Source organism: Monodelphis domestica, chromosome 3 (genome assembly GCF_027887165.1).
Source record: "Monodelphis domestica isolate mMonDom1 chromosome 3, mMonDom1.pri, whole genome shotgun sequence".
Classification (NCBI taxonomy): Eukaryota; Metazoa; Chordata; class Mammalia; order Didelphimorphia; family Didelphidae; genus Monodelphis; species Monodelphis domestica.
In genome coordinates, this window is record NC_077229.1 from 336,485,679 (window position 1) to 336,512,131 (window position 26,453).

General features: G+C 34.8%; 1 protein-coding gene across 2 annotated transcripts in view; it reads right to left on the reverse strand.

Moving 5' to 3' along the window:
• Positions 1-5,143: 5,143 nt before the first annotated feature.
• The window catches only part of SNX16 (sorting nexin 16), a 32,732-nt gene continuing 11,422 nt past the window's right edge, over positions 5,144-26,453 (reverse strand). For both annotated transcript variants that reach the window (XM_001377115.5, XM_007486898.3), the window contains exons 5-8: positions 21,813-21,882; positions 10,502-10,638; positions 8,853-8,969; positions 5,144-6,616 (exon numbers count right to left, since the gene is read on the reverse strand). In XM_001377115.5, coding sequence (XP_001377152.2) covers positions 6,508-6,616; positions 8,853-8,969; positions 10,502-10,638; positions 21,813-21,882 — 433 coding nt within the window. In that variant the 3' untranslated portion in view covers positions 5,144-6,507. The remainder of the gene's footprint in view (positions 6,617-8,852; positions 8,970-10,501; positions 10,639-21,812; positions 21,883-26,453) is intronic.

The window sequence follows — 26,453 nt, forward strand, 5'->3', positions numbered from 1 at the left end:
AGTTCAGGGATTCAAAAAGAGAGAAGCTGAGCACTACATCAGGGTTATCTGTTAATTTTTTTTTAAGAGCCTTCTGTCTTAGAATCAAGACTGTGTGTTGGTTCCAAGGAGAAGAGCTAGGCAATGGGGGTTAAGTGACTTGCCCAGGGTTATAGCTAGCAAGCATCTGAGGCCAGATTTGAATCTAGGCCCTCTCCTATATCTAGGCCTGGTTCTCTATGCATTAAGCCAACTAGCTGTCCCTATGCTAATTTCCAAATACACTTTTTTAGAACCCTTCCTTTCTTAGAATCAATAATATTGTCTATTGGTTCCAAGGCAGAAGAGTGATAAGGGCCAGGCAATGGGGGGTTAAGTGATTTGCTCAGAGTCACCCAGCTAGGAAGAGTCTGAGGCCAAATTCCAAACTGGGGCTTCTTGTCTCTAGGCCTGGCTTTCAATACACTAAGTTATCCAGCTGTCATTTCAAAGAAGGTTTTCCACAAACCAGGAAGGCGGCATCAGTGCAGTTGTTTCCGCACATATAAGATCTACTCTTTCCATTACGACCAATGGCAAATAGTTGAGATTTGCTGTGTAGTGTGTCACTGAAATGAGTTAAATAACTAGATCAAATCCAAGATCTTTACTTTCAATAAATGTGCCCTAGCCAAATTGTCTCCAAACTTTTTTGATTATGCATCCCATTAGCAAAAAAATGATTATCATTTATGGCCAATATATGGATGCTTATTTAAATTATATAAATGTTCTACTGTGCTAATAATTATACATTAGAAAATAGAAATGAAGAATTAGAAGGATGAAATATTTTGAAAATGATTATTTTATTAATGATACAAAAACTTTTTATTATTAAAAAATTTAATTATATTTTAAATGAGAACAGTGTGATTGAATATGCTTCATTATTATTTTTTTAATCTCAAAGGTCTGGTTCTAAGTTTAGTTTACTTTGATACTTAATTTTGGAGATTGTCATAGCTAAAAAAGATATTTAACAAAGATATGTTGATTAAAAAAAAGTACATCATTACTTCTGCTTGCTAAGTGTAAAAAATAAGACTTGAATATAGGACTAAAATCCCCACAAGCCTTTGTTCCACTTCCCCAAAATGCTTTGTAATCTCACGGGAATTCTGAGGTGGGCCGAGATCGAGGAAGGATTTAAACTGGTGGCAAAGGTTTTTGGGTCTCTCTCTTCTCTTGGACTTCTGTTTTGGGGCAGACGTGGCTCTTTCCATAATGTAGGTGAGGTCTTGTCTAGGCCACTCTGGCCTAGGCACGTGTTTTTTCTTACTTGTATATTCTTAAATTCTCAACCTTTAATAAACCTCATAAAATATAATACTCCTTGCAGAGAAAAACAAATTTCTACCTGCCTCAGTCTCCCCATATTCCTAAATTTTAACTATTACATAAGTCATAATAAGCATTTTCGATTCTCCACCAATTATGCAAAGGTTTTTGTTGATTTCAGTGAGTATATTTCTATTTTTTCTGATGCCAAACAGTTGCTTTTGAAAACTAATTAAAAGGTGTTGCATTTTAATATGTAACAACTTGGTTCAAAATACAATACAATCCTTCAATTGGAAGATTTCTAAACAGCTTAGAAAACTGTTTCAAAATTTGTGAAATATGCAGATATGAGAGTTCTTATAGACAAAATATTTTTATTGTTCTCCTTAGTCAAAAGAAGTCTAAGTAAATAGGAAGAGAACAGTTTACCATTTTAAATACCAGATTGGTCAAAAAGAAAGAGGACTAAGAAAAGGGCATCATATTTGACAATTAGGAGATCATTGACAATTTTGAAGAGAGCATTTTCAGTTGAATGAAGTCAAAGATAAGGAGATTAAGAAACGGGGAGAATGTGAACTATGGAAGTTGATCTTAAAGAGGGAAGGGGAAAGAAATCTAATAGAGTGATATTTGCAGTGCAAATCATAATCCTTTCCTGTGTAACACTTTCTTTGAAAAAAAAAAAAGACAGGTCTTATTCAATAGTTACTGTCCCAAAGCTTAAATTCCACCCACTAATTCTTCATCTGTAAGTGTTGGGAATAGGGTTGATGGGGAGTTTTAACTGTCCAGCTGCAGTGGATTCTTGGGTTTGATAGGTTATGTAACTGCCCGGCTAAGGGTCCAACTCCCTTATCCACCACCAAAACCCTTTGGAGGAAAGGGGTAGAGTTGAGCTATAATGGGCCAAGAAAATGGTGTGGTTGTATAGGAACCAAGCACAATAGGAAGACAGGGAAGGATGCCATCAATATTTCTACTCTCCAATGAGTTGATCTCATTCTACTTGGAGTATGGGGTATGGTGAGGATGCTTAAAGTTTGGAGACAACTACTCTAGAATAATAAATTATCTAGACTATCATTAGCTAGTGTTTGTAATAAATTTGTATTCTCCAAATGACTGCATTATGGTTGACAGCTGATCTTTGGTAAAAATTTGTATTATAGTGGAACAATTTTGCAGGTATACTTGGTTTAAAAATGAATCAGTTTTCTTTTGAGAACTTCATAAAATTATAGGTGGGGAGTATCTTGAATTTTGAAAAACTGAAAAAGTGAGCATAAAGATGTAGCAGTCTCTTAACTGAATACTTTGAAAAGTTAGCCAAGTCTTTATAATGGAGGAGAGAGGAATCATTTATGGAAGAATTCAGATATTGAACTGGCTTCTTTTTGCTCCTAAAAACAAGCTTCTGGGTCACATTCTCTTTTTACTTAGGAATGCAAACTAATTTGAATACCCTAAAACAAAGATAATCAAAAAACATTTCAAAACCAGATCAATTTTTAAAAATGTATGTTGTTGCTTTCTCTAATTAGCAGGAAAAATCAAGAATATACTATATTATCTTAGGGACTAATGGTTTTTAAAATTAAAATAGGGACTTTGAAATAGGGAATAATATGACTATTGAAATAAAATAGGGACTTTGATTCCTTTTTTCCTGATTAATAAGTAAAAGAGATGATGCTTCTCTTGGGGAGGGGTTGAGAGTTTTGATGGACTACCCTCCAAATAACTTCCAATTAGAGATGTCTTAGGATGTTTAAGGGAGGGTGTGAATAATAAGCTCCCAAAATTGTAATTTGGGGTATGTGCCAGGCTCAGGATGGTAGAAGTAGGGGATAGGATTTTATAGAGAAAAAAATTAGGGGTACAGGAAATAGGAGGGGGCTTGGTTTTTAGTTCTTGGTCCAAGAACTTTACTGCAGAATAGCCTGTGTTTGGGCTTTGTCTAGGAAGCAGTGCACATGGTCTTTCTGACTTAAGACTGGCTTGGCCTCTCTTGGCTAATGAATGGAGTCATGAGTGGGCTGGCAAACTCAGATTAGCTAGGCACAACCATGTGACCATGTGCTTCTCTCCAACTCTAACTTTTACTATCTAATAACTAATTATAAATATATAAAATTCCAGAGAATTTTAATTCTAACACTTTTTAAAAATTTCCTTGAGATAAAACCCCAAGTAGCAGTATTACTAGGACAAATTTTTTTTGATCTGTTCTAGCCACAGTTGTGAGAAGCAAAGAAAGACTTCTGGGGGGCAGCTGGGTAGCTCAGTGGATTGAGAACCAGGCCTAGAGACGGGAGGTCCTAGGTTCAAATTCGGCCTCAAACACTTCCTAGCTGTGTGACCCTGGGCAAGTCACTTGACCCCCATTGCCTAGCCCTTACCACTCTTCTGCCTTGGAGCCAATATTGGCTCCAAGATGGAAGGTAAGGGTTCAAAAAAAAAAAAGACTTCTGAGTTATTTCGAGATCCACACTCTCCTTCCTCTCCCTGGATGAGAATATTTATTTTTTACTGTTTTGAGTTAACAAAATTTCCAATTAAAAAGTAGTACTATATCTTGATGCACTATCAATATATGGACTTTTATTAAGTTGTGCTAACAAACTAGCCACAAAATTGCTTTCTATATGAATTATATTCAATTTTATTAATGCTGGTTATATTTGAAGTCCACTACAACTATGCATGAAAACTAAAAATTATCAGGAATATAAAAGGCAAACTTAAGGGAAAAAAATTCTCCCTCTTCTAAGTTAAACATTTAAATTTCAAATTTACCCTAAGGGAGGTAGGGGGAGAAAGGAATGACACATAGAATAGACAGAATAAGGCATTTACCATTGAAACTGCAATACTTTCCATTGTACAGAAGAAATTCAGAAAGTAAATATAATACTGAAAATAAAATTACAAAGTAAAAGAAAAATTCTAAATACAAACTAGTAGTTTTTCTCTAAATATCCCCAAATTCCAAGTTCCTGCAAAACTATTATGATGTTTCTATTCTAAAGATAATTTTAGGGATTAAAATTTTGGCTAATTTCAAAATAAATTATATTTCAATAATTTGGCAAAAATCAATACGGTTAAATCTAAAAACCATTAAATATTTTAACTATTTCTATATTGTGGTAGAAAATCTAGGATATTTTAAAAGTAAATCAAAGAAATTCTCATTCCTTTTCTATGTACAATAAAAAGCAACAACAAATATACTCTGGTGATTTATGAAAAATTTCCAGAGAAACAAAATCCTACTCAGGTACCTTTTTATCACATGGAAATGAAAATAGGTTCTCAAATGTTATTCAAGTCTAGTATAAACTCTGGCAGGTCTTTCTAAGTTTAAAAGAATTTTAGTAAAGATCTCTGGTACACTGAATGTCAACAAAGCTAATTTTAGAGAAGCGCAGCAGCAGCAGGTTGGCCACTAGGAAAATGAATTATCTTCTTCTCCAATCAAAATAATCCATGAAGAATGAACTAAGATGTTTCCTTTAGAGAAAGATATACTATATGAGTCCAGTAATAAATCTTTGAAATATTACACACACTTGTTTTTGTCCTACTAACAGAATTGTAAACTTCTTGAGTGGAGTCCCTGTTAATCTTTTGTTATGCTTTGAACATAATAGGTTAATAAATGCTTGTTGTTTTCTATAAAAGCCTAAATTAGATTTTTGGTACTTTCATGCCAAAGTATGTTATAAGTTAGACTCAAAGGAGAAAAACATTTATTCTTTGGAAATGTTTGTTACTAGAATTTGAAATAATAGCCATCTATTAGTAAAAATGGAACAGAAATAAAATATTAAAAAAGTTTAAAAAATGCAGTCATAATTTTATTTATCAGTTTCTATTTCTAGAAAAAAACAACACACACATACATATATAAGTACAAAGCCTAACATACTGACTTAGTTTTCAAACTATGCATCATAGTCATGCTAGCATTAATAGCACTAAGCAAACAGTATGGACAAAAAACATGGAACAACTTCTCACTGGAGAAAAAAAAAACAAAGGCACTTCCAATAACTAAAGGCAGGGACCAAAATAAACATTAAAGAAGTTTCACAAAGCTGATCCAAAGAATTCTAAGACTTCTGTAATAGTAAAATATTAAAGGCACTACATAATCTTTTCTTCCTAACTCCTCTCTCTAATGAAGTTAACCAATTAAACTTGGCACAAAGGAGTTTTAATTATTGTAAAGTGCATCACTTGGCTAAATAAATACATTTTGGAAAAAATAGGCTATAACATACTAAAACATCTCAACTACACTGCAATCAGATCAAACTAGTTATTAACCCGGCAGAAAGTATGGCTTTCTCTTTTGGTTATAAATCAGTTATCTTCAGATTATCTAGAATACATTTTCAAAAGAGCGTATCTTAATTAGCAAGAAGAGGTAGTAGTTTGGGGAAAAGGCAAGCTCATTAAATCTACAGTTCAAGATGAGATATTAAAGTATTGAATGAAAAACACAATACAGAATTATAACAATGAGGGGTGTAGATAATACAATATCTGGATACCAATGAATTAGTTATTTTACCTTTTATTACTTTCTTTCCCAGAACCTTAAAGGGAGAGTCAATCATAACTATTAAGGAACTTTTAATTTTATACCAACAAGTTTTTTTTTTCTTTAAAGCATTAAAATGAAAAAAAAAATTTTTTTTAAATTTAAGGTACGTAAAATCATTGTTTTAAATTGTTCTTATATTTTTACAATAAATTCCTTTAACTTTAACCAATTAAAAGTATGTCTAAGACAAGTAGCCTTCACAAATGTAATTTCCATTTGACTAATATTACTTGTGATTTTATATATATGTAATATGCATATAGCTTAAAATATATTGGCAAAATATCATAATCATTTATGTACAGTACTTAAGAATATGGGTCTAGGTTAATAGAATCCTAACTAGACCTTTTTAATATATTAAATATAAATGCTAGATAAAAGCAAATCAAAAGCAGCATTGCATATATTTCCTATGTCAATAAGTTATGATTTTGTTTATGTAAACATTTCAAATGTGCATCCTTTTTTCTTCTTCAGTAAATGCTTTACAATTCCTGTTCTAGTTTTTAAATAAGTGTTTTTGCTAAAACATAATCCAGTCCAAACTGCTAAATCTTCAGATTTTGGCAGCAGTCGCTGCTGATTTCTTACTCTTCTTCTTCTTCAGCAGCGTAGGCCACTTCAGCTACCTCCACTTCAGTTATTGATTTTTCAGATTCACAATCTGTCCAGCCACTCTTGGGAACCTTATCAGACCTAGAACAACAATAAAACTTATCTTAATGAATGAACTCAAGGTATGTTATCACCTTTAAAAGTCTGCTGTGAAACTGACTATGTAAGTATTTAAATCTTCCGTTTATAAAGAATCTATAAAAGTAACTTATGTAACAAGAGTAAACAGTCATATTTTGATTATATTAGCATTAAGCACCATTTTAGAGTGACTTTTTAATTATTGCCACCAAAATAGTAATATTATCTTGGGTGCTATAACACCTCAATGTACATCCCACATCTGTTACTTAATTTTAATGTCCCCAGAATTCTTCTGGAGTATGCTGGGTGATTGCAATCATAAAATTTAGAAACAGGGCAGACAAGTAAATTGTCTGAATTTATAAAATCAACAAAAATTGGAGCTAGAGGGGGCAGCCAGGTAGATCAGGATTGAGAGACAGGAGGTCCTGGGTTTAAATCTGGCTTCAGATACTTCTTGGTTGTGTGACCTTGGGCAAGTCATTTAACTCCCACTGGGTAGCCCTTACTAATACAGAGTATTGATTCTAAGACAGAAGGTAAAGGTTATCCACCCAAAACAATAAAAACAAACAAATCAGCCAGAATAAAAACCCAACTCCCCTAAATTCTAACTGAATTATATATGGGACACTAGTGATAAGAAGTCTATGGCTTGTGGATTGTATCTGGCCTAATAAAGATGTATGGTTCTTAATTAATGCTCATCATGTGAAGGGTTGTCTCCTGCTGGACAGGACCTGCTCCTGAAGCTTCTACAGACTACACTGTTTGCAAAATCCTTTAATTCTATCAGTATTCCTCATAGTTTTTCATACTATGGATCATTTAATTAAAACAGAAGACTATTAAGATGATCTAATCTACTCTTTTTCTGTTGTTTATAACTTACAATGATCAAAAACAAAAACAAGAAAAACAAAACCTCAAAACCACTTCACTAGAAAATTGACCAAACCAGCACTATTTCTGATATTGGAACTATATTAAATATCCTAGGTAACTAATTTTTTCCAAGGATAAAAATAATGGATTTTAATATTAAAAAACACATTAAGATAGTTTAGTCTAAAATCACTTGTAGCATCTTTATGAACTAGATTATGCTCTTGCAGTTGAAAAAATACAGTAAAATTGTTTTTGTTTGGATGTCTCTAATGCTGAATGCAGGATAATTTGAAGAGGCTGAGTATTTATCACCTTATTATTCCTGGAAAAAAAAAAAGTTTGAGGGGGCAGCTGGGTAGCTCAGTGGATTGAGAGCTAGCCCTACAGACAAGAGGTCCTAGGTTCAAATCTGGCCTCAAACACTTCCCAGCTGTGTGACCCTGGGCAAGTCACTTGACCCCCATTGCTTAGTCCTTACCACTCTTCTGCCTTGGAGTCAATACACAGTATTGACTCCAAGATGGAAGGTAACGGTTTAAAAAAAAATGTTTGCTAAACAATTTGCTTACAAAATTTTAATTTTTATTTAACATTTCCAAAATATATTTTATTTTCATATAGATTTTTTATTTAACCAATTACATGTAATAACAATTTTCCACATAAATTTCCTTTATTTTCTTTCTTTTTTTAAAACCCTTACCTTCCCCCTAAGAATCAATACTGTGTATTGGTTCCAAGGCAGAAGAGTGATAAGGGCTAGGCAATGGGGGTTAAGTGACTTGCCCAGGGTCACACAGCTAGGAAGTGTCTGAGGTCACATTTGAATCTAGGACCTCCTATCTCTAGGCTTGGCTCTCAAACTGAGCCACCCAGATGCCCAAACTACATAAATTTTCCAAAGTTATATGATCTAAATGGTCTCTCTCTCCCCTTCTGGAGCTTGCAAGAAATCTAATCTGGTGTTTTATATATATAAAATAAAATCACGCAAAACACATTTCCATATTGTTCATTTTTGTAAGAAAGCTCTTCTTTTTCAGAGGAACAATTCATTCTCCTTGTTAACCTGAGAAAAGTCCCTTTAACTTTTCTTCTCCCTTTAGGAGGGAGACCAGCTTGCACATTGACCACAGAAGTCATGAGGGCATGGCATATGGGCATATATCACATATCAGGCAGATCATTTAAATTCTCTGTTTGCCATAGAGCCTTAGTCATTTGGTTGTTCTTAATGGAAATTCTTATAAAATGGAGAATACTTCTAAAATGTTCTACAACTTGGAATCACCTTCCTTTAATAATTTAACATTAGTAAGGCCATGCTATATTAAATATAACATACCTGTTTTTTTCATCCAAGCTATCTTGATCTGCTTCAATTGCAGAAGACTCTATCTTTCGAATACATTCACCTTCTCTTGAAATTCTAAGTGTTTCTTCATGTTCTAAAGACAATAACCTAATGAAATAAGTTGGCAATAAAAACCAGTTTATTTCTACCAATATTTAAAATGCATTTTTAGTTTTAAAGTTGCAAAACACAAAATAACAATTGTCAGCAGTAGTTGTCTACAAGTTTACAAAACAGAAAGATTACTACTCTATGAAAGTAGCCTCTTTAAAATAAGATTCCATATTTTCCACATTCAAGCATTATTTTGGTTAATGTTATTTCTCAAACATGTATATAAGAGAAACTCAATTTGAAATTGAAACCTTTTAAGATGTATGCCATTTACTCATTTTTTAAAGTTAAGATTTTTCAAAAGATAAGAGCAGCAGTCTTACTAAATGAACCATATTTTTTTCTGCCAGAGCTTCCATAAATATCAAGTTTGTGTTTTTCCCAAAACTTGAATGAAGGACCTCAGTTTCCCACTATTTTGGGGAACAGTTTCATAAAGCTAAATGGTAATTTTTAAAAGTGTGTGTGTGTGTGTGCATGAACGCATGCATGCAGTGTTTGTGTGTGTTTTTTTTTAGGGTTCCTGGAAATTAAACTGTCACAATTAATCTGAGGGAAGGTTATTTCTCTATGCTTTTATTTTGGTTTTCAAATTAAGGGATGTTAATTCTAGGGAGAATCACAATTGTTCCTTTACCTTGAATAGGTATGATATGTGATAGTATTTTGTGGGTCACTAAGCTATGATTACCATTATCAAGAAAAAGCAGGAGGACTTGAGGACTTCCCCCCACCCTTTTCTAGAAGTTCTGAAAAGTAAGAGAAGAGAAGAAAAGTGGATAGTGATTTTCTAAAAAGAAGAAAAGGAGGGAAGGAAGAAAATAGTTGTCAATAAAAGTTTACAAAATACATAGAAGGAAGGTGTACATGACAAAGTAGGCAGTTTAATTATTAGCTTATAAAATTAAAATGTATGTAAAACCATAATGAATGTAAAAGAAGTTTAGTTTCACATAAATCTGTTAGTTGATTTTTGTCAAATTCATGATAAAAAGCAGTACTTTTAAAAAGTTAAGAGAAATTAATGTGGGGCTAGGGATGGGAGAAAATGCACTCAAAATTCTATCATACTCCCAATAGCAACCCTTCCAAAACACATCCAAAGAACATTTTACTATTTTTTCCTTCTAAAATCCTTACCTTCTGTCCTAGAATTGATATAGATATTGGTTCCATGATAGAAGTGGTAAAGGGTTGGCAATTGAGGTTAAGTGATTTGCCAGGGTCACATGAGAAGTGTATGAATTTGAATCCAGGACCTCTGGTCTCCAGGCCTGGCTCCCTATCCAATGAGCACCTGGCTACCCCAACATTTTAGTACTTCAAGAATACTTAACATTTCCTCTATAGGTTAAGCAATAAAAAGATATAAATGCTGACAAATTTATTCCAACTGTGACTTTCAGAATTGGAGAAATGTTTTTAAGGTTTTTTTTTCCAAGTTACATGCAAATAATTATCTATTATAGAGAAATTTATTAAGAGTATTAAAATATTATTCAAAATTGCATGATAGCATAACATACCTAATTCTGTTCTCTATTGTATCTATATGCAGTTGTTTCTCATTTAGCAATTTCTTCAGTGATTCCACCTCTTTTTGTTTTTCAAGTAGCTCTTTTTGTAATCGATAGTTTGTTTCTTCTAGAGTTTCACAGAAAGCCTTGAACAAAAAGGGTGTGGGGGGGGGAGGAGACAAATTTTATGTAATACTTGTCTAAAATTAGATAGAAAAATGAAAAGTACCAGTAACTTGGATGATTTAAAAACAACAGACAGTATAGAGCAGTGATGGTGAACCTTTTAGAGGGGAGGGCAATGTCCTCGGGTGCATGCGGAGAGGGGGAGTGAAGCAGTCCAGCCCAGCATCCCTCTGCCTTTCTAATAATGAACTCTGGTGAACTCTGTGCTGGGGCAACAGCACGTGTGCCCCCTCTGGCACACATATCACCACCACAGGTCTAGACCTCACACACTCATTCAGTTTCTGCCCTTATCAAAAATGGCAAAGGTTTTGTAAGAAAGTAACAATGATAACAGAAACTGTTTATGCGTGTATATTATTTTCATGCTGGGAATAAAACTGACTTGATTTACATTATTGGGTTTCTATGGTTAGTTTTACAGTAAAAGCTATCCTTCTCTCAAATTTCCCCATTTTTCTCAAGATTGCCACCATTTTTCTAGTCACCCAGGTTTGAAACCTTAAATAGCCATAGCAGACTATTAAGTCTGTCTTATATGCTTCCCACTAGTCTAAGCTTTCTCACCTTGCATAGTCTATTTCATTTCCTTGCCTAAAATTTCTCCCCTCTCCAATCCATTCTTTACACAGCTGCCAAAGAGATTTTCCAATGTCACTTCCCAAACTCCAGTGCATTCAGGTTACCTTATGCACTGCAGTTACCACATCTTTTGTTGAGCAATTAAAGCTGTTCACAACCTAGCTCCAACTTCTTTACTCTTACAGTTTGGTTACACATCACTTCCCTTCAAATATCCTATAGTTCATCTAAGCTGTCCATCCTGTATCACTCCATCACATATTTCTGTGCTCTTGCACTGGATGCCTGTCCCTATCAATCACTCACCTCCTTGTCCTGTCCTTATCCCCCCCACCCCATGCACTCAACTTGTATTTCCCAGAATCCCGAGTTGCCTTCAAAGTTGACCTTTCAATGGCTGCCTTCTACAGATCTTTCTCCTTCCAGCTGCTAATAGAACCCTATCCCATTACTTTGCATTCACTTCATATATACTATCTCTCCCTATATAGTTCTTTGAGGGCAGGGACTATTTGTAATTGTATCCCACAGCAACTAAAATAGTGGCATATAGCAGTTGCTTAACAAATGCCTACTGAGGGGGCAGCTAGGTGGCTCAGTAGATTGAGAACCAAGCCTAGAGATGGCAGGTCTTGAGTTTGAGTCTGCCTGACCTTGGGCAAATCATTTAATTCAAATGGCTCTTCTGCCTTGAAACCAATATACTGTATTGATTCTAAGATGGAAAGTAAGGGTTAAAAAAAAAAAGCTTATTCCAGAGGCAAAAAATATCATGATGAAATACTAGTTTCATTATGGTGGATTTAGGAGGTAAGATTCCCCAGGCAAATTTCCTTTCAGTGATTCTGTCCTAATAAATTTGTCTATGTGTAAATGATTTATGTATACAAATAAGATTTATTATATACTCACCTATTCTAACGAAGGGAAACTACATTATAAATAATCTACTTTCCTCCAAATGAGTAGAGGACATTGCTCCATTAGCAGAGGGATTCAAATTGATATATAAAGCTTCATGCTCATTACTTTTTATTTGGACCACCCTGCTCCTACAATTTGGATTGCTAGAGGAATACAACTTCACTGCTTCCCATATGGGTTAATGTATGTAGGGCTTCTAAGGTTCATGGAAGCTGAGTCATCACACTTTAGGAACTAGAATATCCTGAAAACGAAATATTCTGCAATGTGAAAATCTATCATGATTTCTTGGAAAGTTGAAATTACTAATCAAGAATAGAAGCAAAGCTTAATCATAAAAGAAGAATATAATTATATCTAAGAATACTAGACACCACTGATATATAACTAGGTATTTATAAGAAATTCATGACTGTCTAATATTTAACTGAAACAAAGAAAAACAGAAATGTAGTCACTCAAAAGAGAAGAAATTTATGCTTAGGTTTTGATATTACCATTGTGATTGCACAATTTTTTTTTGAGTTTGGCAAAGGACTAGGTAAAATAAAGATGTAGAACAAAGACAATGACTTTAGATATGTATAAATACATATGCATACATGGATATGTATGTATGTTTACATATATTTAACAGGCAAGTTGGGTGGCATGGTAGGGTAAAGCATGTGACTCAATAAGACACACTGTCAAACGACCTTGGGCAATTCACTTAATCCCTCTGTGCCTCAATTTCCTCATATGTACAAAAGAGATAGCAGCATGTTTTCTCTGCCCAAATGTGGTAACATGTAAACATGTGTTTGTTCCTTATTATACATCTATATACAACTTATGATGGTATTTTTAAAAAAGTAATTTGGAGGGCACCATGTAAATAATATTTTTTATTGATTTGCCTGAAACTTTAAAGGGCTGCAAAAATGATTCATTTACAAATTTCCAGAGAAGATGATGCTAGCACTAAATATACCATATCTCTGATTTCTCTAATGGTAGAAGGATGTCTAAAATTTAATGTTTGTTAGACATGACCTACTTTTTGAGACTGAAGATTTTTATTATTTTGAATGAGAATTAACAGTAGAATAAAATAAATTGTAGAGGAGAAGTTATTTGATACTATCCTCTCTACTTATTATTCTGAACTCTGTAAGGCCCTATTTAATATAATCAAAATCTGTGAATTCAGGAAGTATCCTTTAGCTAAACTAAAACTATAATGCACTCATGAAAATAGACAGAAAAGAAAATTGCATATATAGCCAAGACCAATCACTTTTTAATACAACTTCAGTTATAAAAGCTTGTCTATTTAATAAGTCTTTCTACAAAATTAAATAAATTGGCAAAATAAAATCTCATTAATTTGCATCCTGCTAATTTGAAATTTGAGATAAATTTGATATGCCCTGGGCTGAAATTAACCTTTTAATTTTCTATAATAGCTATTAGCTATTATAAGGCTTACTAAACAATTTCAGAAGAAACAGAAGCCTTTAATATACTAATCATTTATATCTAAAATTACTGCCTATTATAAAAGACATGCACACAGGAACAAGGAAAAAATACTTGGGGTTTATCAAATGCTAGTTTCAAATAGTATTAGGTTCCATAATTCTATAGTTCCTTTATTTTGAGATTTAAAAAAAAAAGCCATAAACAACTGACATACAGAAATAATGTTTGGGATGTTTTTCTTAATGGGAGATGCCATCCAATGAGTTCAGTGCTTTCCAATAAATATCTTGATACCCTGAATGCAGAAATATATAGCTAACAGAAATGGTGGGATCAAGTGGAGATCTTTTTAAGGATAGCAGAGATGTGTGTTATTTCTATAGTAGTGAAGCAGTCAGTAGACAAGGAACCACTGAACAGTAAGGGGAGAGAAAAGGATGATTAAGGGAGTAATCTGCTGGAGAATATGGGAAAGAATGGATCAAGGGTATGTGTTGAGGGTTTGTTTTGACAAAGGGAATGACCACCACTATGTGAGAAGGAGATGATGTCACAGCACTTGTATAATCTATATCAGATTGTTTACTATTTTGGGCAGGGGGAGAGATAAAATTTGGAGTGGAAAATGTCAGAAAACTTCTGAAAACGGTTTTTGTGTGTATTTGGGGAAAAAAAGGAATAGATGAACAAAGAAAAAGAAGTTGATAGGGGCACATATCTGAGTGAAGTGAGATGAGGGAAAAAAGTGAGAAAGTAGAAATCCTAGCAAATGGTATTTGGGCTTGGCCAGGAGACTATCTCTTTGTCAGATTCTGGAGTAAAAGATGAGAGGATTTACTTTTACTATATTGAATTACTTCTATATCTTCTATATTCTATATATTTGAATTAGAGGCTCAAATCAGTTCTTTGACTTTGTACTCATTCCTTTGTACTTGAGAACTGCAAGGAATGGTCTTTCTGTAACCACCCCCTCAAATCCCCCCCAAACCCTCGCTGCCCCAGTAACAGAAAGAGAAAATAATGAAGCTTATCTTATTCAAAAAGAACTGGTTTAGACTAGGAGTTATTACTAATGATATGATATAACACTAAATACAAGACTGCCTACCACTTACCATCTCCCAGGAGATGGGGAAGGGTTGAGAATTTTGATGGACTACCTCTCCATTGGCTATTTAGCAATTAGAAATGTCTTGTTAGGTTCAAGAGAGGCTGAATGAGCTCCCACAATGTCTTTTTATGGATCTGCTTGACAAGGGGACTTTGTGGTCTTTGATAATCAGGAGAGATCACTGAGCAATTAATTGTTAATTCTAGCCTAATAAATAAATTGATAATCCTACCCAGATGCCAGTGGCTTGGTATTTTTAATTGTCTCAAAAAGAAAAGAAAAAGGGAATATGTCAAGGAGTTTCAAAATATAGAGAATGGGAAGATAGGGAGCTTATAGTCAATGACCTAAACTTTTTTAAGTATCAGTCAAAATCCACAGCAAAGAGAATAGGGTTTAGAGAGTGAACCTTGGAGAGAAAAGTTTTGAACAGCTACTATGGGAAGGGCACTTGAGAATCAATTAATCCACACTTATTAAGGTCTCAATGACAATTCCCATTTTTATGTCTTTAGCCCCAGGCCTCCCCTCTTTAATTAAACAGTGATCATGAAACAAAAGATAAAGGGATAAGAGAAGGATTTTGAAATCTAGTATATCATGAGCCACAAGAAACATCTTGGAAAATTTTAAATTGTAGGATGTGTTTTATGGTGTGGAAAATATAATATATGTGGGTATAAATGCACACTAACCCAACAACAAGTATATATAGTATCCACTTAAATCCTTTTGAATGGAAAATAGATTTTAAAAAAAGTATGCTCCTTCCTCCAGGGTAAATCTTAAAAGTGCTTAAATAATTAGCTTCTCTCTCCCTTCCTCCTCCCTTTAAAGATGATACATAGAGTAGATGCATAGACTAGCTATTATCTAGAGCAGAGAAGTTCTTAACCTTTGTATCAAGGATATTCTTGGCAGTCTGGTGAAACCTATGGACCCTTTCTCAGAATAATGCTTTTAAAGGCATAAAAATAAACAAAAGAAACCAATTATAATGAAATAGTTAAAATTTTTTTCAAGTTCATGGACACTCAAATGAAAAATTAAAACTATAGTCATATGAGGAAATGCTCCAAATCACAATTGATTAGAGAAATGCAAATTAAAACTCTGAGATACCAACTAATATGATCAAAAAGGAAAATGACAAATGCAGAAAGGGATATGGGAAAATTGGGACATTAATGCAGTCTTGGTGAAATTGTAAGCTGATAAAACCATTCTGGAGAGCAAAATGGAACCATATTGAAAGGGCCATAAAACACTGTATACCCTTTGACCCAGCATTACTAATTCTAGGAGTGTATCCTAAAAAGAGATTAGAGACAGTGAAAAAAGACCTACCTATACCAAAATATATTTAGCAGCTCTTTTTGCAGTGTCAAAAAAAAGGAAAGTAATAAGGTGTCCATCAATTGTGGAATGGCTGAACAAGCTGTGGTATATGGTTGTAATAGAAAACTATTGCACCATGTTAAGATACTTTTTTTATTAATTTCTACCTTTTTTTCAGTAGGAGACACCCTGTTGTTCCACTTGTCAGTCAGTGAGTTAGAAGGGTCTGGACAAGGAGAGTGAGTCAGCTGGAGACAGCTGAAAAGGGGCTTTTTGTCTCTGGGTCCCCGAAGGGGGGGGGGGGAGAGGGGAAAGGGAGAGAGGGAGAGGGAGGGTGGGGGGGGGGGAGAGAGAGAGAGAGAGAGAGAGAGAGAGAGAGAGAGAGAGAGAGAGAGAGAGAGAGAGAGAGAGAGAGAGAGAGAGAGAGAGAGAGAGAGAGAGAGAGAGAGAGAGAGAGAGAGAGAGAGAAGAGAAAGACTGCGTGTGTGTGGCTTGCTCTCTGGGACTGTGAGGAGTCAGAGAAATGGATTTAAGGCCTTAATAGCCTTATTGTTAATAATGTGAGTAGATAAGGTAGATAGTGGTTATATTATTAGATAGGGAGAGTAGATGAGGGCTTCAGGATCTGGGGATTAGCTACAAGCTACAATATGATTACTTTCACTTTCCTTCTTCTGATTTCCTATCTGCATTTCCTAATAATAAACTAAGTGTTTTGCGTTTAATAAATTGCCCACTGGCTTTTGATAAAACTCCTGTTCCCCCCACCCCCCAATTTAACCCTTCCCAACTATAAGGAAATTTCTTAAAGATAATAGTTGTGGGGAAATGTGACTCATTAGAAGACCCTGGAAGAGGAGGTTAGCAGGCTTCCTTTCAGAGCCAATGTCTGACTTTTACATTAAAGTAACAAGAAGGAACCCCTGATTTCATGAAAATGGGTAGAACTGCTTGGCTATCAGAAGCTGGAGCCTTTGGGAGCCTGTTTCGGGATGAATAGACTTGGAATCTGGGGGCCTGGATTCAAATCTAATCTCAGACAAGTCCCTTCCCTTTTCTGTAAAATGAGAAGGGGTTGGGTTTAATGATCTCTGATATACACAGATTGTATCCCTATGATGTGGGCTCAAATCTTAGCTTTGCTCCCAACTTGAAGTTGGCTTTCTATAGCCCTTCAGTGTCTTCCTCCATGAAATTTGCTGGATTAAACCAGGAATTCGTGACTTTTTTCCTGTCACAAACCCTCAGGGCAGCACCAAATGCCAATGAAGTCAAGTTAATGTTTTCAAATGCGTAAAATAAAATGTATGGGTTTATAGAGAAAAAAAATAAAGAAAATAAATAATGAACAGGATGAGTTCAGAAAAAAATTAGAAAAGACTTACATGAACTGATGCAAAGTGAAGTGATCACAACCAAGAAAACAATATATAAATACTGTATGATGGACTAAAACAAGGTTCCAAGACAACCTTAAGGGACATAGGATAACAAAAAAACAACAACAAAAAAATGCTATCCACAGCTGAAGGAACTATTGGAATCTGACTATTATGACATGGGGAATATAGAAATGTGTATTACATGAAAAGACTAGTATACCTATATTAAACTATTTACTGCTTTTAGGAGGGGACTAAAGGAGGGAGAAAGAATTTGAATCACAAAATGTCAGAATAGTAAAAAAATTTTTTTCTATATGGAATTGAAAAAATAAAATTTAATAAAAAAATTAATGGACTCAATATTAAGAATTCTGGCTATAGGACCCTCCCTAACTCTTCTTCATATAATTTTAAACCTTAATAATTACATAAAATGTAACTAATATTTGTAATTTATGATATTGCTTCAATCCTTTATAGTTATTACTTATTAAAGAGGTGCCTAAATTAATAAATTTAAGTTTATAATCCTACTGTAATACCAAAAAAAAATTTAATGGAAAAAAACAAACAAACAAAATCCTGATGTGGGCCAATACACTGGTGAAACTGGAAGGGCTGAGTGAACACCTCTATACTCCCTACAGCCCCAGGGGAGATTGCTAGAAGCTAGGAAATTTTGGTTACAGTCCTAGGTCAACTTTGTTCCTAGGTGGGAGGGACATGAGAAGAGATATCTCTAAGAGTTTAGACTGGAGGAATATGAAGACAATTAATTCTTCACACTTAGCAGTCTCTGAGGCTCAGGGAACCTCCTTGCCAGAGACTTTCATTTGTTTCTATCTTCCTGAGCTGCTTTGTAGCTGTCTTGGAGAGCTGCCTCTACCTGTGGGCACTGAAACAAGTTTTAGTAAAAGGGCTATTTATTAGACTCTTGGTCTCTGAGTGATTCACTGTACCTGGTGTACAGCAAACTGATACTTCCACTAATAAAGCACAGTCCATTTCAAACATGAAGAGTTACATTTAAAATTAGGTGAGTAACTATTTATATGTACCACTTATCCAGATATTCTATTATTACTAAGTCTGCCTTAAGAATCTAAGCTTTTGTTTAAAGATATGTGTCACTGAGGCAGACGTCAGTTAAAGTAATTTGAGTTACACCAGGGACAAGTTGAATTTATGAGACATACTGACATTAACTTCCCTAAGATAGTTGGGCTTAGTGTTGTGATCAGTGTTTATTATTTTGGCTATATGAATGAAGGAAAATTCAGTACATAAAAGATATAAGTACAATTCTGAAATTTTTTGGGAAGTATTAATTTCCCTTTTCTTGTAAGACCCAGGCAGAATTATGGTACCAAAAGTATACCAACTCTCAGGGTAGTCTCTCTTTTTTCAAGGAGTTCAGCATTTGGCTCACCATAACTTTCTCTACTTCCCAACTCCTCATCTTACCCTAAGGAAACTAATATCCACAGATACGCCAACTACTCCAAACTACTCAAATTTCTAGTTCTTCAGCCTCCTTAAATCTACACCACTCTACTTTAGTCACAAAAGTATTGTCTAACACCAGATCTCACTATTACTGTCAAGAATCCCACTTCCCTAATTAGAAACTGATACTGCCCTGTCTGAACATATTCTCCTATCATTTCAGCTCTCCCTGTATACTTCTAAAATTATTTTTTGCTCTCATTGAAAAGTCAAATCCTTTTCCCTTCTCCTCAGTACTTTCTCAGGACATTACCACCATCCCCCTCCCCCCATTCTGAATTAATTTCCTTACCTCTCCAACCTAAACTCAATTTAAAACTACCCCAATCTCTTTCCTCTCAATCCTTGCCCCCATGTTCTATTGCTACTTAGCTCTTACCATAGGCTTTGATTACTCTAATCATCGGATTCCTCTATTCCTAAGTACAACCTGAACACAACTACAGCAAGTTTCACAACTATGCTGATTAGATTCTTTACAGATTTAAGTAACCTAGATTCAATTCTACTCTCACTGCAACAAGGCAGTTCTTTCATACCACCCTAATTGGTAACATATCACCTTTCTCACAAAAGCTATTCCAAACCATTTCCCCCCATCTCAAACTTCCCACACTTTCATCTCCACCCACTTCTCAGTTGAGGACCTTGTTTATTGAGAAAAGGAGGCCATTTGATGTAAACTCCTTTTCTGATTCTCTTTATATGTACCTTTTGACATTTTTCATCTTCTTTCTTTCTCCATAGTCTGACCAACTCTATGCCAAGATCTCTAGATGTATACTTGAACCCCATGTCCTTTTATCTTCTCTAGTAGACCCTATTCTCAATCATCCTCCTTGCTCAAGACTTCAGCTTCTCTATTGATTATTTTAAAATATGCCCAAGTTTCTCTTAGCCTTGAAAACAAACCAACCTGCTCACCCAAAACTTTCACTGGATTCATCCACCCTTTCCTTTAAAACCAAACTTCTAGAAAAAGCAATCTATACTCACTGCCTTCACTTCCTCTCCCATCCACTTCTCAACCTGTTTTTGACTTCATCATTAAAACTGCTCCCTCCACAGTTACCAAATATGATTTTTTTCTCAGTCCTTATCCTTGACTTCTCTGATGCATCTGAAACTTTTAAACTACTCTTCTCTCCTGGACACTCTCACCTTTCTGGGTCTTCATAATAATATTCTCTTCTGGTTTTCTTCTTTCTTGACTAGCCTCATCTCAATCTCCTTTGCTAGTTCATTATTCAAGACAAACTCATTAAGTGTGGGCAGGCAGTTCTCCAAGATGCTGTCCAATGTCCTCTACTGATGGCCTGGAGACATCTCAAGCTCAATGTGTAGAAAATTAACCTAATTATCTTCTTCCTTTATAAAATGCTTGACTCTTCTAAGTCTATTTCTGTCAAAAGCAGCCTCATCTTTCTACTTTCCTAGGTTTGTAATCTTGCCATCCTGTACTCCTCAGCTCTAAATTCAATTAGTCTATCTCTGTAATTTTTCTCATATTCCTCTCCACTTACAGCCATCATCTTGGTTTAAGTCCTCATCATCTCTTCAAAAGATTATTTCAACAGTCTTCTAATTGATCTCCCTCTCTTAAGTTTCTCACAATTCCAATCCATTTGACATACACTGAAAATTAAAAGTAATTTTCCTTTAGTGCAGATCTGACCATGTGACTCCCTTACACAATCACTTTTTGGACTCCATATTGCTTTTAGAACAAAATATAACTGCTGTTTAACTTTTAAAGACTTTTACAACTTGGACCTAACCTATTTTTCCAGATTCACTGTATATGAATACCAATCCTATACTCTGTGATTAAAACTAACTGGCCTTGGTTCCTCAGAGTCTCCATACCCTTTTATTTATCTTCTCCTTTCCATACTTAAATGTATTTCATTCTTCTTTCCACCTCAAAGAGTGTCTTTTTTTTTTTTAGCAGCTTAAGTATCATATACTACATGAAGCTTTTCCTGATTCTTCTACCCACCCTCATTGCTAATGCCTTCCCTTCCCAAATTAATTTCTATTCATCTCTGTATATATTTATATTTGTACTTGTCCTCTCCATTAAACAAATAAATTCATAGAGTAGAAATTATTTTATTCTTTAGGCTTGTACCCTCAAAGTCTAACAGAGTGTTTGGCAATCATATATACTTAAAAAAATCTGATTGATTATAGGATTCATTTTCATATTTAGAATCATGTAGTTTTAAGAGACAGAAGAGACCTTATCTACCTTACCCAAATAAGAATCCTTTCCCACAATATCACCAATATACAGTAATTCAGATTTATATTCAGTAATAGGGAATTAATTAGACATCCTAAGTTGGATGTTGTGTGATCAGGGCAGAGGACTACCATTCTGTGTTCCTGACACTCGACTTTTAATACTGCAGCTTAAGATTCAGTTCGCTTTTTGGATAACAAATGACACTTTGTATTATACAAAAGCCTCATTAAATTTGTAGGATGCTAGAACCCTTGCATCTTTTTTCATATGAAGTTCAGTTTAACCATGTCTCCTCTCATCTTATACTTGTAGAGTTGATTTTTTTTTAACATAAGTGGAACCCTTTACATACTTGAATAGATCTGTGATTATCAATATGAATGTTCATTGCAATGAAATAGTCCTATGACCTGAATAGTAAATATATTCTACAGAAAATGACTACTACAATAAAATTTGAAAAAACATAATATTCTGTTTTTCATCACAAATCTTTCAGGCCAGTCTAGGAACAATATGGATATTGTACTTATTTGTTGTTCTTTTCAATGTGACGTATAATACAGCACTTACCCTGCTTTCTTCTAAGCTATCAAATGGACCTGGTGGATCATCCAGACAAAGAAATTCTCTTACTGCAAGGCTTTTCAAAGGAAAACAAAAACAAATCAGATGGAGTACACTGAAATCTATACAAGATAAAAAAGTGGACTTGATAGCAAATTTACATTTTACACACACACACACACACACACACACACACACACACACACACACACACACACTCTATTATATATTTTCTTCATTTCAGGCAATTAACTATATTACATATTCCTAAAAAGCAGTCTTACATATAGTCTAACAATATGTTTTATATAATAGTATCTAACAGAAATAAGAAAATCTTCCAGCTTAAACTATACACCGAACGTTTGGGTAACAATATACATTGTCTGATAAATATGTTTGAGGGTCATCTGTATTTGTCTTATTCCCCTATAAATGCCACATCTGTAGGGACCATACTCTTCACTCAAACTTTTTATCTTCCTTAGTACCTAGCACAATAATCTCTAGAAAGATGCTTTCTTAGTCAAAAAATACACACATGATTGCAGACCTAGGGTTTTATTGGGGTAGGGAGCTCCTAATAAAGAAGTTCTCAATGAAAGATTAGCAACTGATCTGCAATTTATGATCTGAGAGAACAGCCTAAAGCAGTGAGAAATTAAATGACTTATCCAGAGAAACATAACCAGCACGTGTCAGAAACAAGATTTGAACTGTTACCCTGATTTTGAGGTTGACTATCCACCAGGCTTATCCTGTGTATCCACCAGGATACACTTATCCCTCAACATTTCTCTACTTGGCCCATATCTCCCACTGGTCAATTTCCCATCTCTACTTTTGTACCAGGCATTGCTCAACTATAAACTAAATGTTATGAGGCCCCTCACAATAGCAGCTATTGAAGTGCCACTGTAAAATTTCTGAACCATATCTCTCAGATTACTTCTGCCTGTGGTAGGTTTCCCTTAGAAGGTGGCTCTGGATCCTGTGAAGTTCCCCTCTTTTAACTGAGGGTGGTACTGGACAGTATAAGCAAATGGATAGATTGCAATATGCATGGCAGGACTTATTCCATTATCTTTCTCCCCAAACTTATGACTATTCTGAACTTTCCTATTTCTATTGAGGGTAGCACAATGCTTTCAGTTACTTAAAATCCCAACCTTGGTGTTATCCTTGATAGCTCTTTCTTGCTCACTCCACATATCATCACAGTAGTTTGCAAATCTCCTCATTCTCTAAGTATCTCTCATCTGCCTACTCCTCTCTACTCACACAGCCACCTGATTCAGAATCTAGTTAGCTCCTGCTTGCACAACTACAAAAGCTTTCTAATTGGTCTCTATGCCTTAATTATCTCTTCATTTTAATTCATTCTCTACATAGATGAGAGGCTGTATTATTTACCTACTCAATAAGCCCCAGCTATTCTTGCTGACTTCAGGATTAAAATTTTATTTTATCTTTTTTTCTTCCTTTAAAAAAATTGTTTATGTGTATGCTGTATAATTACCAGCATAGAAGTACATTTTTATAATTTATAAAGCATATACTTAGTAGGAATATATGTTTAAAAATGTTTACTGATGGAGGACTGTAATAAAAAATGTTTAGCGACCACTGTCATATATTCTAAGTTGCAGAAAAATTGTTGAGCAGCATCAGAAATGTTTCCTGAAAATGAGAGGATGCCCTTTGCTTGGGGAATAGCTGAACAAATTTGTGGTATCTGTTGGTGATGGAATACTATTGTGCTCAAAGGAATAATGAACTGGAGGAATTCCAAGTGAACTGGAATGACCTCCAGGAATTGATGCAGTGAAAGGAGCAGAACCAGGAGAACATTGTACACAGAGACGGATATACTGTGGTACAATCAAATGTAATGGACTTCTCTATTAGCAGCAATGCAATGATCCAGGACAATTCTAAGGGACCTATGACAAAGAACACTATCCACATCCAGAGACAGAACTGTGGAAGTAGAAACATAGAAGAAAAACAACTGCTTGATCACATGGGTCGATGGGGATATGATTGGGGATGTATACTCTAAACAATCACCCTTGTGCAAATATCAATAATATAAATAGGTCTTGATTAATGACACATAAAACCCAGTGGCTATGGGAGGTGGTTCGGGGGAGGGGAAGGAAAGAATATGAATCATGTAACCTTGGAAAAATATTCTAAATTCATTAAATAAAATTTTCCAAATAATAATAAAAAAGAAATGTTTCCTGATCCAATAAAATCACAGCTCCAGTTTTTAAAAAAGTTCAAACAGAATCCTAAAGAATAATGTGAAATTGGGGCCAGCTGGGTGGCTCAGTGGATTCAGAGTGAGGCCCACAGATGGGAGGTTCTGGTTGAAAATATGACCTCAGAAGCTTCTTAGTTGTGTGACCTTGGGCATTTCATTTAATGCCCATTGCCTAGCCCATAATGTTCTTTGCCTTATAACCAATACACAGTACTGATTCTAAGAAAGAAGGTAAGGGTTAAAAAAAAAAAGTGAGATAAAATATTTCCCCCCTTTTTTACTTTATTTAGAACTATTTTATTTTCATTTTTGATTAATATCTAATTGGAAAATGGGTCTTAACTGCTTATCACTTTTTGCTTCGAGACTCTAGATTATACATTGGTTCCAAGGCAAAAGAAGGTAACTTGCCCAGGGTCACACACCTAGGAAGCATCAGAGCCATTTTAAATGGAATTCTATAATTGATACTTTGTTAAATAAGGCAGAAGTTACCTTTGCCAAATCACTTATCACTTGCCCCAGTTTCTTTATTTGTAAGATAGAAATAATATTTGTAATATCTACCTCACATAGTTATTGAGACTCAAAAGGTAACATATGTAATGCTAATGTTTTCCCACAAGACAGTAGGCTATAGGTACCAGCAATCATTATTACTTCAAAACTTAAATAGATCCATACTACCTTATTGATATAGGTATACCCCTGAATTAGTGAGGATAGCAACATGCTCATGGTCCTTGAGTGAGGACTGTATCTTTTTTTTTTTTTGTCTTTGTAATCCTACTGAATAGTAGAGTACTTGACACAGAACTGTCATTTATAAATACAAAATAGCATTAAGTTCAGGGTGGAGTCTTAAGTCAAAGAGTTTCCCTTTTCACTGACTATAAAAGTAGAGCTATCAAAAGCCAGGAGACAGTTTCAAGACAAACAAAAGAGACTACAGCATGATGCTCAAGGGAGTAATCTGGGAGAAGGAAGGTGAGGAGAGAGAGAAAATATATGTGAGTGGGGCCAAGCTAAAGATGTGTTTTGCTTTCAAACCCTTATTGTCTGTCTTAGAATCACTAACGCGTATTGGTTCTAAAGCAGAAGAGCAGTAAGGGCTAGGCAATATGGTTATCCAGCTAGGACCTGTCTGAGACCAGATTTGAACCTAGGGCCTCCTATCTTTGGCTTGGCTCTTTAATCTACTGAGCCACCTCATTGCCCCCAAATGTGTGTTTCTTAAGAGTCATACTCAAACTCTATTGTTATGAAGCAGGTTCTAAAAGGGGCTGAAAATTCTTGTACTGAAACAGACCCAAATCTAGTTCTTGCTAGGAGATAGAACTTGGTCAAGCATCCAAATGAGATAAAAAAAATGTCAAGATAACAGGAGAAAAACAAAATTAGAAGATCCCATCTTTAGATATAATCTCATAAATCAGCAGAGAAAGAAACTCATGAATGAGGTCCAGCTTTTTAAAAAATGACTCTTGAAAGTTTTTAAGACTAGTCTTTGGTTATTTAACCCTTTTATTTTAAAAGTTTTCCTAGTTAACAAGAACCATTATGTACTTCCTGAAGATAAGGAGGGTAATGCCCAGTTTCATTATCTACTTGCATCATAACAACACCCCAAAAGGGGGAATTGTGAATTGTTGATGCTTTTCATACTTCAAGCACTTCCTGTTACTCATATGGTTAAATAGGTTTCCCTTTCTCTAACATTACTAGTGTTCCCTCCTCTCAAAGATAGGGGTAAATAATATTTGTTACCAAATTAATGAGCTGAAAAATTCTATTGTGAAACATTGTTCTAAGTTCATAGTTCCTTCTGTAGTTTCATGTGACAGTTATGGTCAGAAGTAACATTTTATGTCCATCATAGATATTTGTTCCAGTTCTTCCATAGGGCCACCACTACTCTTATTACTCAGGCCTAATACCCCCTCTTTTCCTTTAATTTCTATATCAAATAAATAAACAAATTCTGTCCATTTCTTCCTTTGAAATTTCTTTCCTTGACAATCTAACACCTAACTAGCCCAAGCTCTTAAGACTGAACTTTTTGGGAAGCAGGGAAGGGTCCAGACCAATGATTTTTATTACTGTAAGGAATTCTTTTATAAAGACCCCCTGTGATGCTATTATTAGCATTTTTCTACACCTTCAATGTTCCTCCTTCTCTTCATTTTCACCTCTTGGAATCTCTGAAGATAAAGATTTGGCACAAGCGTCGATTGCATGAAGTTGTTCTTTGTCCCCACAGGTGTTAATGCCTTCTCCTCCAAAGCTACCCTGCATTTCTTTTATATGTACCATGTCTATACTTATATACAAATATGTCTTCCAAATTAGACTATGAGCTCCTTGAGTGCAGCAGGCAC